Below are 19524 nucleotides of genomic sequence, written 5' to 3'. Positions count from 1 at the left end.
TCACATAAGGGGAAACATATTTGAATTAAACCTCATGGTTTCCTATACATGTGATTTTTAGACAATAATCAGGAATACCAATCAGCCCATACAATGCCAGGAACTTAACACTAGAAAACAAACGTGTATTGCAATCCTCTCTAAAGAACCACTTTGCCTTTCAAAAACATGGGACAAAACAAAACCTAACAAAGAAACAAAAAACAAAAGACATTTAAATAATACATAAAAAGAACAACACTTATTTTGCTATCCTGCTCATTTTTCTCAAAGGGTAAAAGAAGCAAATCCATCAAATTCAAAAAGATGCACTCAGCTATCATTGGAAAGCTGTGTGCTAGTATTGCTTAAGAGTAAATGAGGGCCGGGTGTGATGGCTCACACCTGTAATCCCAGCACTTTGGGAGGCCAAGGCAGGCGGATCATGAGGTCAGGAGACGGAGACCATCCTGGCTAACATGGTGAAACCCTATCTCTACTAAAACTATAAAAAATTAGCCGGGTGTGGTGGCATTCGCCTGTAGTCCCAGCTACTCGGGAGGCTGAGGCAGGAGAATCACTTGAGCTCGGGAGGCAGAGGTTGCAGTGTGCCGAGATTGCACTACTGCACTCCAGCCTGGGTGACACAGCCAGACTCTGTTTCAAACAAAAAACAAACAAACAAACAAACAAACAAAAAAGTGAGAAACGTGATAGACGGTTCCAATCGAAAGAGAAATAGAGCAGCCTCAGTTATTAAACACCTATCTTTTTTTAAACTCTGGCCAACCTGGGGCCAAGAATGATAACTAGCTGGAAGAAAATAGCTGGTTTTTTTTTTTTTAAATTTTCTGATGCTGTAGCACATCTAAGCAATCTCCAAAATATACAAATAAATCCATCATGAAAAAGTTACCAATTTTTTTGGAGATAAGGAATTTTTTTCAAAAGAGTAAAGAAAATATTGTATACAGTATAATTTTAAGATCTGTATATCTTCACTGAAACACATTTGGAGAATTTTATATTGTTTTAAAATTCTATATTTTACCCATTCTACCTATTAATAGATTTGCGTTATAAAAAAAGTGAACCAGCAAATTTCATGGACAACCTTATAATCACATAACAAATTTTAAAAAACAAGTTTTACAATTCAAACAATTTTTCTTTAATTATTTTTCAGTACAAGTCTTCAAGTCTGATAGTCTGATAACCTTGATGACAAAATAAAGGTAATACAAGAAAATGTTGCTCTTGTAGGATGATTTATTGATTGTTATGTAATCTTATTGCCTTAAATAGTGTTACTTCAAGATATTAATCTGGTTGTTTTATTAATCTAGGAGGTACTTTGAAAGATCACTTTTCTTTTTATTAGGTTTAAGGTGCTTTATTAGATAAATGGTGTCCCAAAACACCCTTTACTTTGGTTATTATTCTTAAGTAAAATTTTCTTTATACTCAAAACATATAATTTCATTTTATATACATTTTACATACTTGCTGAAATTTCTATACACGCAAATAATTCATCAAACCAATCTATGAATCAATTTACTAAAAATGTTCACTCCCTATTAATATTAGTAATAAATAGAATGCGGTTTCTGGATTTGGTAAATTTTTTAAATGTTAATTTCTATGAATGCATATTACAGAGAATAATTTGGGAAAGCTTCAATAGTACTCTTACCTGGTTAAAACATTCAGATTGATAAATATGTCACCTGCAATAGATACAAAGTGCTTCGATATTTCTTCGTTGGCAAAGTCACCCACGGTATTTACATTAAGTCATTTACTACATCAACACTGAGAAACTAACTTTTATAAAGATCATTTCTTATCAACCAGCAAATATTCTTGCATACTGAGGACAGAATGACTTCTTCAGGATTTTGCAAATAATTATCTTCTCACTTATCTCTGATCTTTATTTATTTATTTAGTTTGTTTGTTTGTTTGTTTTTGAGACATGTCCTCACTCTGCCCAGGCTAGAGTGCAATGATGCAATCATAGATCATTGCAGCTTTGAACTCCTGGGCTCAAGTAATCCTCCCTCCTCAGCATCCTTGGTAGCTGGGACTACAGGCATTAATCACCATGCCCAGCTAATTTAAAAAAAAAAAAAAAGTAGAGATGGGATTTCACTGTGTGTCCCAGGCTGGTCTTGAACTCCTGGACTTGAGCGCTGCTCTTGCTTCGGCCTCCCAAAGTGCTGGGATAACAGGTGTCAGCCATCACCCCCTGCCTGCCTTTATGTTTAATTAAAATGTATTAGTCTGCCAAAAAGTTACAGGGTTTATGTAGTTACTTGTTCTGTTTTATGTTGTTGTTGTTGTTTTGAGACGGAGTTTCACTCTGTCCCCCAGGCTGGAGTGTAGTGGCGCGATCTCGGCTCACTGCAAGCTCCGCCTCCCGGGTTCACGTCATTCTCTTGACTCAGCCTCCCGAGGAGCTGGGACTACAGGCGCCCGCCACCATGCCCGGCAATTTTTTCGTATTTTTAGTAGAGACGGGGGTTCACCGTGTTAGCCAGAATGGTCTCGATCTCCTTACCTCGTGATCCGCCCGCCTCAGCCTCCCAAAGTGCTGGGTTTACAGGCGTGAGCCACCCAGCCTGGCCTAGTTTTGTTTTGAGACAGAGTTTCACTCTTGTTACCCAGGCTGGAGTGCAATGGTGTGATGTCGGCTCACTGCAATCTCCACCTCCCAAGTTCAGTGATTCTCCTGCCTCAGCCTCCCAAGTAGCTGGGTTTACAAGCATGTGCCACCAGGCCCGGCTAATTTTGTATTTTTAGTAGAGACGGGGTTGCGCCATGTTGGCCAGGCTGGTTTTGAACCCTTGACCTCAGGTGATCCACCTGCCTTGGCCTCCCCAAGCGTTGGGATAACAAGTGTGAGCCACCATGCCTGGCCAGTTATTTGTAATAGAAACGATTATTAATGTTTTACACAGCTTTCAAACGTTTTTTATACAACTTGATTTTTTATCATTTTTCTTTTAAATATAATATATTTTATTTTACATATTTTTTCTTCTTTTTGGTATAGTTACTTTTTAATATGTTTCATATTAATTCGAACACATTTAAGCTTAAAGAGTTCTGTGCTATTCCTAGGATTTATGTATTTATTAGACATTTAAAATATTTTGGCCTTAAAAAAACGAAATTAACAACTTTCTATAGGGATATCTGGAAACTAGTGCTGAACTATATGTAAGATTGTCTGTAGCAATTTGATAGAAATAATATTTACCTATAAATTATTTTTAATAGTTACAATTAAAATAAACCCTCTGAAAAATTGATACCTTTTCCTAAAACATTAATTTATAAATATTTATACTTATTAAAAGTAGTTGAAAAAATAAAAATCACAAAAAAATGAGGTGAAGTTTTCTTTAATACTGTCTTTATCACTATTAAAAATGAAAGAGGAAGCGTAGGAATTAATTGGACAGGTTTTCCAATTTTATTTACTGACAATTCCATCTGTATTTTCTGCAATTCCTCACTAACAGATCACAGAATCTTGGGAAATGACTGATTCCATATTTAGGACGGGAAATGTGAAAGGCCTGGCTCCGTATCAGCCTGGGTCCAACAGAGGGAGAAAACCACATGATCATTTGAAAGGAGGAATTCTAACAGAATTGTAAGCTATAATATCAGAGCAATCACAAAGATGTAAGGAGAACTCTAAAGGGTATCCTGACCCTCTGAGAAAATATCAGGACAGACAAGCGTGGGCGGAAAGCCTTCTCCCTGGGACCAGCTTCAGCCTACCTTGGAGGAGGTGCAGCTGCAGCATACCCTATGGAAGATGTTCACAGGTTGCCTGGGTTCACATTCTAACCCACATTCTTCAGGAAAGAAGAAACAACCCTCCAGGATACCAGTGGGCTGAAGGATAAATATGCAGGACTTGGCGCGCACTGCGTTGCCAGGTCTGGAGCACAGTGTTTACACTTGGGGGGGAGGGGGGAGGGGAGGAGGGGAAGCGGGGGGGGGGGGGACTCAAGGCAGTTATCATGAGCCCAGGCTGCAGTTGCTGGTTGTCAAGTGCCTGTACATTTGGTACATTACAGTCTGTATGTGTGTCTGGGGCAAAGCACCACACAAATCCCCACACGTCCAGAGAGCTGACCATGCAGCATGACAAAGGGAAAAGCAAAGATGCCACGTACTGGATCTAGAAGTGTTCTCCTGCGATGTTCATCCATCGCCCTCTACCGACAAGGCTCAACCTTGCACTCACTGTAAAGGAGAAAAGCTCTCCGGGGGTGGGGGCGGGGGGTTGGGGGGCGCAATTCCTGTGCGCAGCGCAGGACCTTGTTAAGCAGGTACTGAGGCATGAATGTGCACCAAGAAGCAATAAACTGATCAGTGGCAGAACCGAGAACATATTGCTGTACCAGAAACCATGTAAGCAATCAAAGACTAGTATGTTGTCTAAAGTACACAGAAACTGACATGAATGTGTGAGGATCTATTTTTCTAAACATTCTTTGTCCTTTTTATAATTCCTTTTGTGATGTAGATAGCTTATTTAGTTAGACAAGAAAAATAAGTTTAAGAGATCGATTGTATATAGTTAGTAACAATTGACTGTGGTTAATAACAACATTTTGTATACTTCAAAATTTCTGAGAGTAGATTTTAAGTGTTCTCTCCACAAAAAACAAGTATGTAGGTAATGCGTATGTTAATTAACTTGATTTAGCCATTTCACAATGTATGTGTGTATGTTTGTGATATATATAAACATCATCATGCACCATAAATATGTGCTATTTGTATTTGTTAATTAAAAATATTTTAAAAAATAAAAATAAAGAGTACTCTAGGGAAGTGGAAACAGTGAACTTCGTTTTGGGTTTCTTAATCCCTGCCGAGTCTATCATCCTACGCACATACTCTTCTTTTAGTTTCTGGTATAATGAAGCTTTTTATTTCTTACCAACATTCTCTAAATTGTGTGTCCTTCATGTTTTATTCTGCCCCAATTTTATTTTTAGCAATTCCCTTTCTGGGATCTCAGGCTGAGATTATATCAAAGAAGGTGCCACCTTTCTCTTTACTATCACTTTCTCATTCTCAGGTGGAGAGCTGTCAAAGCGTTTTTCCATTTCGTTTGTGCCACCAAGTTCCCTGCTTGAAATCTAAGAAAGTATATACTGGTTCTGGATTTTCTCTTGGCTTAATCCAGAATTTACATTATTTAATTTATCCGACACATTTGTGTTCTAATGGTGTAGACATTTCCTTATTTTGGTGATTAACTGCTCCTTATGTTTAAACATTTTCTCTATTTACTTCTAAATAGAATGCTCTTCAGAGTTTCCTTATCAGCACCACTTAATATTATTGTTAAGATTATGGTGAACCTAATCAAATAACTTTTACTACCCTTTGTAATAATTTTTAAAAACGACTTATATAGAGATATTGCATTAAAATAATTATGGCTCATATGTACACCATTTCAATTACATGAGCTATGCTTTATTACCTTCGAAAGCATTTTTTTTAGGGGTTGCTTCATTGGTTTTAGTGTACATACATTAATATTTCACTTCTAGGAAGGAAGAACAGATTAACAGCACTTTAAAAAGTTTTTAGTGGCACTGTGGGAGGCATATATTAATGTTAGGTGTTTGGTTTTGATTGTATTAACAAAAACCTACCCAGTGAATTTCAAATCAGAAATATGAACCCAAGTCAGTCTAACTCTATGATCAACAATGGAGGAAACACAACAGTCTTGTGCTTGTGATAGCCATAACTCCTGGATTATTAAAACAAGGAATCTCAATATATGAGAAAGTATCTACTATAATGTTATATACATTGACAGCACTCAAACCATGTGTCCACTGATTTCAATTCGTTAACGATCACGTAGAAGCAGGGTGAGAGGAAATCGTTGGCTTCTCCTTGGATTTAAGTGGAGGAACATGACAGGTAGCCATGTATCATTCTTTCAGATGCTTATAGGACTGAGACGGACTTCCAGAATTTGACAGTGACATCTGCATGTCCCAAAATAATTATTTCATGATGTGTGACATTCCTCCTTAAGGGAAATCGTAAAATAGGGCTGACCAATGTCCTTTATTTTGAGTTTGAAGAGTGCATATCCCAGGAAGGAGTTTGGGATCAGTCAAATTGACCTTCCTTTTATTTTTGCCCTTAAAATCATAAATAGCATTCTTTCTGAATAGAGAAACAGAAAAACTTGTTTTTCATATTTTTAATTGTGCACATAATCTAAAGAGAGCTAGTCTTTATGATTAGCATGGAATATGGAGTTAAAATCACTATCATTCTTGGAGACAGACATAAATTTTAATTCTGGCTTACCTATTGCTACATTATATGACTCTGAGAAAGTTCCCTAAGTTACCTAAACTTTTTAAGCATAGTATACATATATGTACATTTATAAGAAGTATTTTATTTCATAGCTTCTTCCATAAAGCTTTACACTTATACTTTAAGCAGGGCACAAGAAAACTCTATGCCATTGCATCCAATAGATATTTCTCTTCCTCAGTAAAGTTTAAGACTGAGAATACTTTTACAGTACATTGGAATAAACATTAGCATTTGAGTTTCCTTTGTATCAGTTCTACCTATTTGTAGATAATGGTATTTCATTTTTGTGGTTGTTATAGAGGTACTTCAAAGAATAAACAAATATTAACTTACTTCAAATTAAAAAATTATATCTTCAATGACTATGTGGGTATGTAGACACTTTTATAAATCTAGGGTACATTATGGAACTTAGTAACATGGTGGTTTTAAATGCCTTGAATATTATCAAGATACTTAAACATTTTCATGATATGTCATCATCCAAAGAATTATTTCATCATTGCTCATAAGTTTTTTCCACATATATATTTAAAAGACATGTAATTTGAAATTTTGTGTAATGAAAGTTTGTGTGAAGAATGACAATAATGAAATAAATCTTCAGTATTCATCATTCTTCTTTTTCAAAATTGTGTTGCTCAAAGTATTACATTAAGTTTGAAAAATATATAAAAGAGGACTGGCACACCATCTTTTAGTTTCATTTCTATTTTCATTGAGTATATGTGTATAGTAATATTTGAATAAGTGTTATAAAGATAATTTCAACATCAGGGATATTTTCCAAGAATTAGTTTTCTTACTGTATATATAAATATGTATATATATATATATACAGGTGTGTGTGTGTATATATATGTATGTATATATATGTGTATCGTGAGCTTAAATATTGAATGAATTACAAATAAAATTTTTAAAATATCTATTATATATTGGTGCACTCAAGTATACATATATATTAAGTTTTTTAGTATAACTAACAAATACTACTTAGTAATTCTATTTTGAACTATACCCATATGGTTAGTATTGTCATTTTGGCTAATTTTTTCATATTTACAAAACATATAAAATTGTTTTTCCAGGTTGCATGTGAAATATATTTTTCTGAAAGCATATGAATTGAATACTTTTCATATTATAATCACTATATGTGCATACATACATAACTATAGAATAAAATCACCAAGAATCTCTGCTGTCATAAATCTAGTAATATATTGAGGAAAATACAAAAATATTAAACAGAAGTGGCCACCTTACATTACACCTGTAATCCTAGCACTTTGGGAGTCCGAGGAGGGCAGATCACGAGGTCAGGAGTTTGAGAGCAGCCTGCCCAACATGGCAAAAACACGTCTCTACTAAAAATACAAAAAAAATTCAGCCAGGTGTGGTGGCGTGCACCTGTAATCTCAGCTACTCGGGAGGCTGAGACAGGAGAATCGCTTGAACCGAGATAGGGAGGTTGCAGTGAGCCAAGATCATGCCACTTCACTCCAGCCTGGGCAACAAGAGCGAATCTCCATCTCAAAATATATATATAACAGAACTTTGTTCAATTAAAATACTTACCACATGGGACATTTACAGAAATAGGTGTATAGAAGATGCAGTAAATTAAACCTATTTTTTTAAAGCTTAAAAACGGGCTATCTAATAAATGGATAATCTAAATACATTCATATGTACACTTCATATGTAGATGAAATGAATGAAGTAATTTACTATACTAGTACTTGAAATATGAAATATAATCATAATAAATATAAACCATAATTTTATTTATACTTCTAGAAATATGTTACATCTAATATGTAAATGTAATATATATTTATTAGAATATTATAAAATTCATCATTTCAAAAATTATTTGTATTTTAAGAAAACTGGCGTGCCACATTTAAAGTATCATTAGATTTACATTATTATTTAAAAGTTGCTTGTTATATTTGTCAATGTGTCTAAGTAACCAGATGCGTTTGAAAGTCTTAAGAACATTAGATATGGCTAATTTCTAAGTATATAATCTACTTATATTACCAGGTTTGAAGAAAAACGTCTAAGCTGAATTTCTGCAGGAGCCATGGGTCCAAGTTCATGTTCATTCTGGTTTTGTGATCTCTTCTACCCTATGCTGTATGTCTATACATTTCTAAAATAGTTCAATTTTGGTTCTAGGGAAAGTGCAACACAATGGAGAGCCTCTGAAATTTTTATATCCACCTTTTTCTTTCCCCAAATCCTTGGGTTCTAACCCATTAGAAATGAGTGCTTTAAATTTTTAAAGTCATTTGTATATTTATAACAATTCTATTATTGTTTTCAAAAACATTTTGGAAAATATTTATAGGCAAGATTTGATCATTATTTCCAGTGAAATCACATTCAAAAATACACATAGCTTAATGAAATTCACAGTCACTTCAAGAAATATTGACAATTTTCACTATGTTGCAGTTTAATAATCAGTAACAGTTAAGATGTACCTATTTCTTAAGATATGCCTACTCCTCAGCATAGCAGGAAATTGAAGATCAAAGATAACTTTGGTTACTAACATTTATTGAAAGAGAAATATAATTTCTGCTTTTGTAAAATCTAAATGCTCCCTGACTAGCTTTGTTGATAAATTCAAAGCTACTTAGAATAATTGAGTTGATAGTGCCTGTATATCTATTTAGTATCATGAACTCTAGACTCTAAAATTTTGAACATTAGTGGACATTTTTTAAAGAAAAACAGCTTATGGTATTTAATAGTCTTCTATGTGTTCTAAGAAACCTGATGATTATGTTAGTTTATTATGTACCGGAGCTTAGAAGTACACAAATAACATTCTAATTTAAGTTTCACATTTTACAAATAAAAAAGTGAGCAGCAGATAAGAAAGTGTGTGAAATAAATTGTGAAGTAATGATAATGTATTTCAAAATGAGTATGCTCTCATAAGTGTTTACATATCTAGTAATTTGTACAAAACTCAGTTTTATTTGTGTTGCTATACCTGGTATAGCGATTAAACGCTACGAAAAATCATTCTGGCATATTTTCCCTCCATATGTTTATGTTTATGTCTCATTTTACCTGTACCTGCCTGATGAATAAAAAAAAAAGAAACTTAAATGTGACTATTTAACCTATAGAATTAATTTTTTTCTTAATTGTATTGGCAAAGTGTAAATGAACTACTGAATAATAAATATACTATAAAAGTAAACTACTGAATCACTATCGTTAGCAAATTTTTAAAAACATTTTAGGAATTTGAAATTAGAGAACTTGAAATTTGCATGCTTTTAAAAATTAAAATATTATTATACAAAGCTCACAACATAAAAGCATGTAATTAATATGAATAGAATAAAATTAATTTTTTGATGTTTTAAAATAAGATGAACGCATAACCAAAATTATTATATATTATAAAGCTTATTATATATATAATTTGTATATATATTGAATATAATATATTATAGAATTGCAATAATTATATAAATTATAATATATGAATATTAAAGATGTTAATGATATCTATTATATAACAATATTGTGTAATATACAAATAAATTTCATATTATGAAACAATGATGTATTGTTTAGACTTTGTAATTTATAATGAGTCCTTACCTGACCAGAGCCTGCATTTTCACAAACATATGTCTCATAGTATTGAGAGAACTCAGGAGCATGATCATTGATGTTAAGAACTTGCACATACACTGGGATCGAAGAGATCTGTTCTATATTGTCTGCAATTTGAATATATATAATAATCATCTAACATATTTAAGTATGTCTTTAGAAGAGACATTATTAAAATTACATTAGAGGCTATGTGGTGTATTTTTATTTTACTTGAGAAAAGCAATCTGAGGACAGGATATCTATAGATTCACCTATTTATCAACAATAGAGCCTAGAAAAAATTCTATGCTCAATATACTCAAACCAAGCATGGGTGCATTGTACTTGCCATGGGCTGTAATAAGTGATGAGAAAAAGTAGTAAAAAGATAAAGTAAAATAAGGGTATATGGAGAGCTTGCAAGAGTCCAGGAATCATTTAAAGTTTTGTATTAACTCATTTAATCTTGATCAATACATGGATTATTATTCCCCCCAATTTTACTGATAAAAAATTGATAAACCATTTTGTTTCAAAAATTACAGTTTAATTATTTGTGTAAGGTTATAGCTGCAGTGCTATAACAAAAATAGCAATCAATTCTGTGAACCACTGAAATTTAGAGCGTAGCTTTTAACAACAAATAATTAGAATCTAAATATATTTTAAAGTAAAATAGTTATAATAAAATCTAAATAAAATTTTTATATAAACATTGAATTGAGAAGAATTTCTAAGTGAGCCAAGAAATTCAAAAAACATAATGAGAGAAAATTGTGGTTAAAACATTTAAATCCTTCAAATTGATACAAAAAAAGATATTTCAGAAAAAAGTATGAACTAGGAATTTACAGGAGAGAAAATTCGATTTATCTTATAGCAGACTTTCTCACTGCTGTCACTATTAATATTTTAGACTGGATAATTCTTAGTTTTGGGAGGTTCTCCTGTGCATTGTAGGATGCTTAGCGGCATTCCTGACTTCCATCCCCCAAATATCTGCAGCATCCCTCCCACCCCAGTGTGTCAATCCAAACTGTGTTCAGACATTGTCAATGTGCCCTGGTTGAAATTTGGGGCAGAAGTGTTGAGCCAAATGGCCTGCGGTGGAGACACACTGAGCTATCATGATGTTCACGCAGCCTCTCACCACAGGTAAGAAGAATGGTTTAGCACATGCCATTTGTGATAAAACAGCACCCAGTGATAGCTGAGTGCTGAAAAATAACAACGTAAACCAACTCCAGCAATGGATACTGAAATTTAAACTACACATATCTGTGACCCAATCTGTTAAACTTAAGCTACAGTCTAAAGTATCAGTATTTGAGTAAATGACCCAATTAAATACATTCCAGAGTTATGTGCATCACATCCAAATTATATAAACGACTCAAATGTACATCAAAAAAGAATTGGGGAGAATAAATTACAACTGAACTATGACATTATGTGGATTTATTAAAAATGTGTGAGTCTGGCCAAGCATGGTGACTCACACCTCTAAACCCCAGCGCTTTGGAAGACCAAGGCAGGAGGATAACTTGAACTCAGGAGTTTGAGAGCAGCCTGAGCAACATAGTGAGAACTCGTCTCCACTAAAAATCCAAAAAATTAGCTGAGTGTGGTAGTGTACATTGTAGTCCCAGCTACCTGGGAGGCTGAGGTGGGAGAATCGCTTGAGCAGGGGGTTGTGGCAGCAGTGAGCTGTGATCGGGCTACTGCACTCCAGCCTGGGCTACAGAGTGAAACCCTGTCTCAAATAAAAGAGTGAGTCAATGTAACACGTTTTTGTTGTGAGCTCTGAAACTGGATGACTTGAGTTTGAATTTTGGTTCTCAATTTGAGAAAAATACTTAACCAGAATGCCTCAGTTGGCATTCTGAAAAATGGGTGTGATAGTAGTAACTGCCTTATAGGGTTGTTGTTAAGATTAAACATATACATAAAGCAATTACATAAATTACATGAAGCAATTACATAAATTGAATAATATACATAAGGCAATTAAGAGTAAATAGCACTAACTGAACAATGAATGTTAAATATCATTTTATTGTATCTACTAACCAGACGTATTTTGTGAACTGAAAAAAGTAAGTTGCAGCTGTTATATTGTGTAGTTGTTTTTTTTTTTTAAACTTTCTCTCTCTCAGGCTGTAGTGCAGTGGCAGCATCCCAGCTCACTGCAACCTCCACCTCCTAAGCTCAAGTGATTCTCCTGCCTCAGCCTCTCTAGTAGCTGAAACTACAGGCACATGCCACCAGGACTGGCTAATTTTCGTATTTTTAGTAGAGACAGGCTTTTGCCATGTTGGCAACGGTGATCGCGAACTCCTGACCCCAGGTTATCCATCCACCTTGGCCTCCTAAAGTGCTGGAATTACAGGCTTAAGTCATCATACAGGGCCTCTCTTTTTCTTAAAAACAAAAAATAAAAAAAAGCTATAGGAAAGGTGCATACAATTAAAAGGTTATAAGGGTGGGATTCTTTAGTTTGTCTCAGTGTTTTTATTTAAAATATATGTACTATTTGTAATGATAATTTGACAGAAAAAAAAATTAAAAATTAGAGGCCTGGTACTTGTTGAAAGCAAGGGAAAATATTTTTTCTTTCCTTCCTTTTCTCAGAGCATTCATACACACACACACACACACACACACACACACACACACACAGAAAGAGAGAGAGAAAGAGGAAAAAAAAGCTTTGTATGTAAGTTTTTTCTTTGTCCCTTTGAAGTGTATGGAAATCTTTCAAAAGTTCAATAAGTTTCTTGGAAGCTTTAGGATGCAGGATTGTATTTCTTAAGTAATGGTGACCATCTCTTTGAAACGTAATCTTCGAGGAATACAGCATCCCTATAGCCTCCATTGGGAGAGGATAGGAGACTCGTTTTAGCAACGTTCTTGTTCTAAGTTGTAGAACTACCTCTTGTCATAGAGACATGAAAAGTTAAGTTGTCCTTTGGATAAAACCACTTAGCAAACACAGGCGGTCACTCCATCTACCCAGTGAATATCGAATAAATTTTATGTGACAAATAGTGCTAAGTCCTCATACTTGAACGTCTAGATAACATTTAACTTGAGAACATGTATATAATGGATTGCATTTGCTTGACTACATAAGAAGGTGAGATTTCTTCCCATTTTGGCAATCTCTTAGATTTCCTATGATGCATGTCACATTGTGTTTTAATGCTTTCCAGTAATAAAATTTTTCTCTCTGTTCTACCTTTGAGGAGAGGTTTTCTGGGCTGGGATGAGATTTTGCATATAATTGTATTTTCCCAACAATAACAGTTACAATTAAGATATAAATTGTAATTTTCAATTAATTAAAAATTAAAATTTCTAGGATTTATTACACACACACACACACACACACACACACACCCATGGCCTTTAAGAAATACAGCAACTATTAGTATTTATCATTTTGAGACTTTTCTCCATTGTGTGACATTTAGGATGAAAATAAATTAATGGAACATTTAAAAATGAAAAGATATTTCTAAAGATTTCAAGAAGAAATGAACCAGAAAATTAAGGTTCATATTTGTTATGGTTTTAGCACATACATCATCACAGAATATCTTTTTGCTTAAATAATTAAATTGTATAACGTAATTCAGTTGTGAATAAACTGACAGAAAATTAATAAGAAATTCATAATGTTTTTATCTTTGTGTTCCTAAACTTTGCTTGAAATTAAGTTCAAATTAAATCTTTGGTATTACTGTACAAAATGTATATAAAACTTCACAGCTTCACCTTAAAATAGTTAGTAGTTTTATTCTTAGCTGGCATACTGATAAATAGCATTGTGCTTAATTTGGGAAGCTTTCCAGAAAAGAGACTAAGCACAACGAACTTCATTTGCTGGAAAAAAAAAATGTTAAAAGGGAACATCTCTTTGCTATAATCAGTATAATTACTATGGTGAAAGCTTTTCAAGGTAGTTAGCAAATGCAGCTAGATGATTTTTAAAACAGTTTTATGTAATGCCCTGTTTTCCACCAGTAGGTGGTTTATTTATATTGCTATTGAAGCTTAAATGGTCAAGCCTAATTATTTTTGGTTCAGTATTGATTTCATACTAGTAAAAAAATGGCAGTTACACATATTTTCCCCAAATAGATCTAAAATGGGCTTAACGATGTAGAATTTTTTTAAATGTTAGAGAAACAAAAAAAAAGGAAAATTTGTTATCCAGTGTTATAAAAGCTCATTCCAACTAGTTTTTCCTTAAAATGAGAAAAAAATTGTTCTCAGAAATATGCAATGAATAAAAGCTGCATTTAAAATAAACAGCTTTCCATTTTCTGACACGAGAAGCCTTGACGTTTCCTCTGTTGCAGCGGGCATTTATTCCATTGTAACATTTGCCGCCTTTTATGGTTTAGTTAAATGGAACCTTGAAAACCCAGATTCAAGCTCTCCTACAGTGTTTCCATAGAATTGTTCATTGTATCGCAAAAAATATGCGGAGATGCCTTCTACTCCACCATATCACCTGCCATTTGCCTAATAAAGTAAGGAAAAGAGAGATATATGCTCCCTGCCTCAACAAAGAGTGAAGAAAGGAAACACGATTATTAAAATTCTACGTAAAATCAACTGTAAGGAAAGATGCATCTGAGAATATTTTCTATTCGCAATTTTAATACTTTACAATTCTAAATCTATTGACAATTTTAATACTTTACAATTCTAAATCTATTGACTATGGAAATGACTTTGATATTTTATATTGTGTTACATTTATTTCTTTAAGCTTTAATAAATATAATTGTATGAATAACTGATTCATAATTTTAAACACAATATCCAAGTGGTCAATCAGAATAATTTGCAACCCGAAAACGAAATCATCTGCCTAAATAAACATGCAGAATTTCAGGTGAATTTCATTTATATTTTGTGGTTTCCTCAATTTATTCTTGTATGAAAAATTATTTACTGTTATAATTAGAAAATAACAGTTCAGAAGGTATTTAGTGGTACGCATATAAATAAAAACTAATAAAATAAAATACACAAGTACACACATTTACATTGAATGTCATTTAAATAATTCCAACAACATTTTAAAGTAGCCTAGTCCCCATGTATAGAAATTGTGTAATTATTTACGAAATATGGCAAACAGCTGTATTGGATTTCAAATGAGTACTTACATTTTTCTGTGGCTGTAATACTTAGGTTGTACCAAGCACTGATTTCACGATCCAGTGAGTTAGTTGTAGTGATTGTACCATTATCATCGATATTGAACACTTCGCTCCTAGTAATAGAATACCTGAACCAAAAGGAAAGTATACCTTAATGTTTTTATTCTAGCTACATAACAGTGTTACATAACACTTTTAAGCAATAAGACATGTTATTCAATGCATACTCTACATAGCCAATATATACTACTGAACAACTTTTAAAATAGTATATTCCTGTATTTAAGATTCAACTCAGTGGAGACAGAAAAAAATATATAACATGACTTTAGATTTAAATTGATGGACGCTAAATCTAAAATTAATGATTGTGAATCTTTTTTTCCTATTAAATAAATTAAAATATATCTTCAGGCTAGACAAGTATTGATCTCTTTCCTACGTCACAGGTGTTGCTTGCGAATCTGTTCATTTTACTACAACTACTTGACTTGATATTTAACAAATGTTTTTGTTTGTTTAAAAAGTAAATTTGATAAAAAGTAAGGTCTATATAGTAGATAGAATTTTAATTCTTTTGGGAAACCTGAAAGACCTCTGGAATCTGAAATCAGGACTCCAAAAGAATATATATATATATATATATATATATAATGTAAAACATATATATAATACATTATATATGACACATATTTACATTTTATAACACATTACATATTTTATTACATATATAACATACATGTAATATTTAATACATATATGCTGTATTCTATATTACATATACATGTTTTATGCATATATAATATATGTAATATATAATACATATATGTTTTATTATATATTACATATATTATAAATATTATATAAATATATTATAAATATTATAAATACATATGTATGTGATATATTATATCATATTTATTTTATATTATATATATTTTTACATATAATATATATGTTTTATATCTATATACACACATATGAAACAAAAGTAAAATATAGTAGTTCTAATGTGCTTTTAGATTGTGCATGGAAGAAAGCCAAGTTACAAATTTCTCCCATTAAAAAAAAAAACTGAAAAATGATCTCAACCTCCACAATGAAAGAAGACTTTGAAATACTCAGCATGTCTCATCTACATGGAAACAATTGATAATAAAAATTAAAGAGTAATAATATCTAGGGTTCAATAATGGCTTCTCATTGCATGTATATTCCTGAAGACTTTGATGAGATATCAATGAAGTTTACCATAATTATATGGCAAAGATGAGAATATTTTAATTTTGAGTTCCAGTATTTCCAAAAACATTATACCACTTTGTAACTTGGTATTCAGATAAGGATTCAATAGAAATTATGAAGAATTAAGCTTTAGAGGAGTTCAGTTTTAACTGTACTCCATTTAAAATATTTACAAGTATTTTCCCTAAATATACCCAAGTGGTTGCCTTTCACACATAATAGATTTGTTGGCAAAATTATACAGTGTTTTAACAGTTGTTATTTTGAATTAAACATCTAATCCTATTTCTGTAAAATGTCATTGCACATAAAGCCCATTTAAAGTTTGATAGGATGTTATAGTCTTTAATAGTTTAATTTGCATCTGTTAGAATTTAGGAAGAAGAGCCACATGAACAATAAATTGGTTCAGGTCCCATTAATTAATTAAAACAGAAATAAAAATATATGTAGCCCTTCTGGGATGTGATATAAGCAGTGATGTGTAGTATATATCATTTTTCTTAACCCCTTTTAGAACCACAAATTCTCATTATGTAAATTTTCTTTTCCCCCACTCCACCTTCACTGGACAAAATTTGTTTGGCCTTGAGGTAAGTTTTAGTTAAATTTTACATATATGTAAAATACAAATATATATTTTTCCCATTTTTAAACTAGGGAGACAAACATCAGAAAATTCATAAATATGTAAACAGCTGACTTATTTAGATATGTACCATCATCACCTCAGCAAAATTTAAAATTTGGAATTTTCCCACTAATCCAATTAAAAATATTTAAAATAATTTTGGACTTACAGCATTTCTACATGCTCTTCACTCAGCTTTTTCTAATGTTAAAATCTTATATAAAACTTTAATCTTTTTAATAAATTAATCGCTATAATGTAATTAATCAAACTACAAACTATAGTTGGATTTCACTGTTTTTTTTTCCACTCATATTTTTTTTCTTTTACAATCCAATCTAGAATCCAATATTGCCTTTCATTTTCTTGTGTCCTTAGTCTCCTCCACAATTCCTCAATGTTCTTGTCTCTCAAGACCTTGATGCTATTGAAGAGTATTGGTCAATTATTTTATAGAGCGTCTCTCAATTTGGGTTTGTCTGATGCTTTCTCATGATTAGACTAAGGTTACATATTTTTGGCAGGAATAACACAGACATGATATACTTTCTTAGGCTATCATAGCAGGGGAACATGATGTTCATCATGTCTCATGAATGGTGATATTAACATTGAGAACTCGATTAGGTGATGACCCCATTTCTTGGGTAAAATTGCTATTTTTTTCTTTTGTAATTCATAAGGATCTCAGAAAACTATTTTAAAATGTTCTGGTTTCTCAAACATTTATCCACTAATTTTCAGTATCCATAGATGAATAATGTTAACATTTTTGAATACTTTCTTTCTGGAACCACAAGATGCTCCTGGATAATCTTGTCTTTTCCTTACAACAGCTGTGGATTCCAGTTATCAGATGAGTTGCAGCATCTTTGATTGGAGAGCAGTATTAGAAAGCAAGATCTAGTATTAAGAGTTCCCATTGCTTCTTGAGTTTCATTGTTTTTAGGTCCTTTGAGCAGACATCAACAGGAAATATATGTATGTATACCCATGCATACAAACACATCTGTATTTATTTCCATATGATTCCTTCTGTCTGTATATATATTAAGAAGGCATTCATGCATCACACCTCAGATTTCAATCCAGTGACACACCTTCATGTAACTTTTCTTAATTTTTTATTTGTAACCATTTCCCTTGACAGTAATCAATCTTAGTCTTATTATCTACAGTATATTTACTTACGTGTTCAATCCCAATATACATGTAGAGTAACACTGCAGTCCCAAAATGGTACCCATGTAAAAAATATATTCATTATGTAGAGTACATTTTTTCTGAATAGCCATTGTTTTGTCTCTAGATTTAGAATTGAAATACTCTCTTCCAAAATTACTTAGGTTGTATTTTCCTATACAACATAATTTTGATTATGTTATTTGTCTATAATATAATAAAGTACATTTGCAATAGTTTGCCTTCAATTTTGGGAATATCTCCAAAGTTCTGTTTGATTTTTTTTTTTCCAGAGTCTACACTAATTGGTATTTTACTCTATATCATGGAGAATTCTGTGAACTTGGACAAATGAATAGTCATGTGTCCGCCTTCACGTAGTGACACAGAACAATTTTATCACCCTCCTTTCCTTTGTCATATCTTTTTAGTTTAGGTACCACAAGGTTTATTTTTGTTTGTTTATTTTTTTTAATCCATTCGCCTATTGAAGGATATTTGAGTCAATTCCAGTTATTGGAGAACATGTGTAAAGCTGCCATAAATGCTTGCATACAGGTTTTCATGTCAAAATAAGTTAATACATTTTCTAGGCCTGCTGCAACAAAACACCACAAACTGGGTGGCTGAAAACAATAAATTAACTCTATTAGATTTATCACAATCAAAGTATCAACAGGGTCATGCTTCCTTTGAAGCCTGTAGGGGTGAATCCTTCCTTCCCGTTTCTAGCTTCCAGTGATTTCTGGCAGTCCTTGCTAGTCTTCCGCTTGTAGACGCATCGCTCTGATCTCTGCTTCGGTTGTCACATGGCGGTCCTCTCCCAGTGTCTGTCTTCTTATAAGGACACCAGTCATTTTGAATTAAAAACATACCTGCTCAGTTTATGACCGTATCTTAACTATTTACCTCCACAATTACTCTATTTCTTAACAAGGCCACATTCGGGTGTACTGGATGTTAGGACTCAACATGTCTCTTTGGGACACAATTCAACCCAAAACACAAAGTCTCCTTTATTCCTGGGTAAATGCTTGGAAGAGGGATTGATAGGTGTTGTGGTCAATATAAGTTTAATTTATAATAATCTTGTATCTTTCTGCATTGATAAACTCACTTATTACTGGGCATTTTTGGGAATTTCATGGAATTATGTAGGCAATAATCAAGTCATCTGCAAATAAAGAAAACTACATTATTTCTCTCCAGCTTGTGTGTTTTTATTTCTTTTTCTCACTTACTGCATGGCCAGGACTTCCAATATTATAGACTTGGTCTAGTGAAAGAGTA

The 19524-nt window shown here is 32.7% G+C and overlaps 1 protein-coding gene across 3 annotated transcripts in view; it reads right to left on the bottom strand.

The window, feature by feature from the left end:
* CDH19 (cadherin 19) overlaps positions 1-19524 on the bottom strand; it is a 108800-nt gene that overhangs the window by 18419 nt on the left and 70857 nt on the right. For all 3 annotated transcript variants that reach the window (XR_001115579.2, XM_003264324.4, XM_004087697.3), the window contains exons 8-9: positions 15183-15304; positions 10003-10124 (exon numbers count right to left, since the gene is read on the bottom strand). Coding sequence is in view for 2 of the 3 variants with exons in the window: in XM_003264324.4 (XP_003264372.2) it covers positions 10003-10124; positions 15183-15304 (244 nt within the window). In the remaining variant the exon portion in view is untranslated. The remainder of the gene's footprint in view (positions 1-10002; positions 10125-15182; positions 15305-19524) is intronic.

Source organism: Nomascus leucogenys, chromosome 4 (genome assembly GCF_006542625.1).
Source record: "Nomascus leucogenys isolate Asia chromosome 4, Asia_NLE_v1, whole genome shotgun sequence".
NCBI classification, from domain to species: domain Eukaryota; kingdom Metazoa; phylum Chordata; class Mammalia; order Primates; family Hylobatidae; genus Nomascus; species Nomascus leucogenys.
This window is presented reverse-complemented; position numbering and strand designations above follow the sequence as displayed.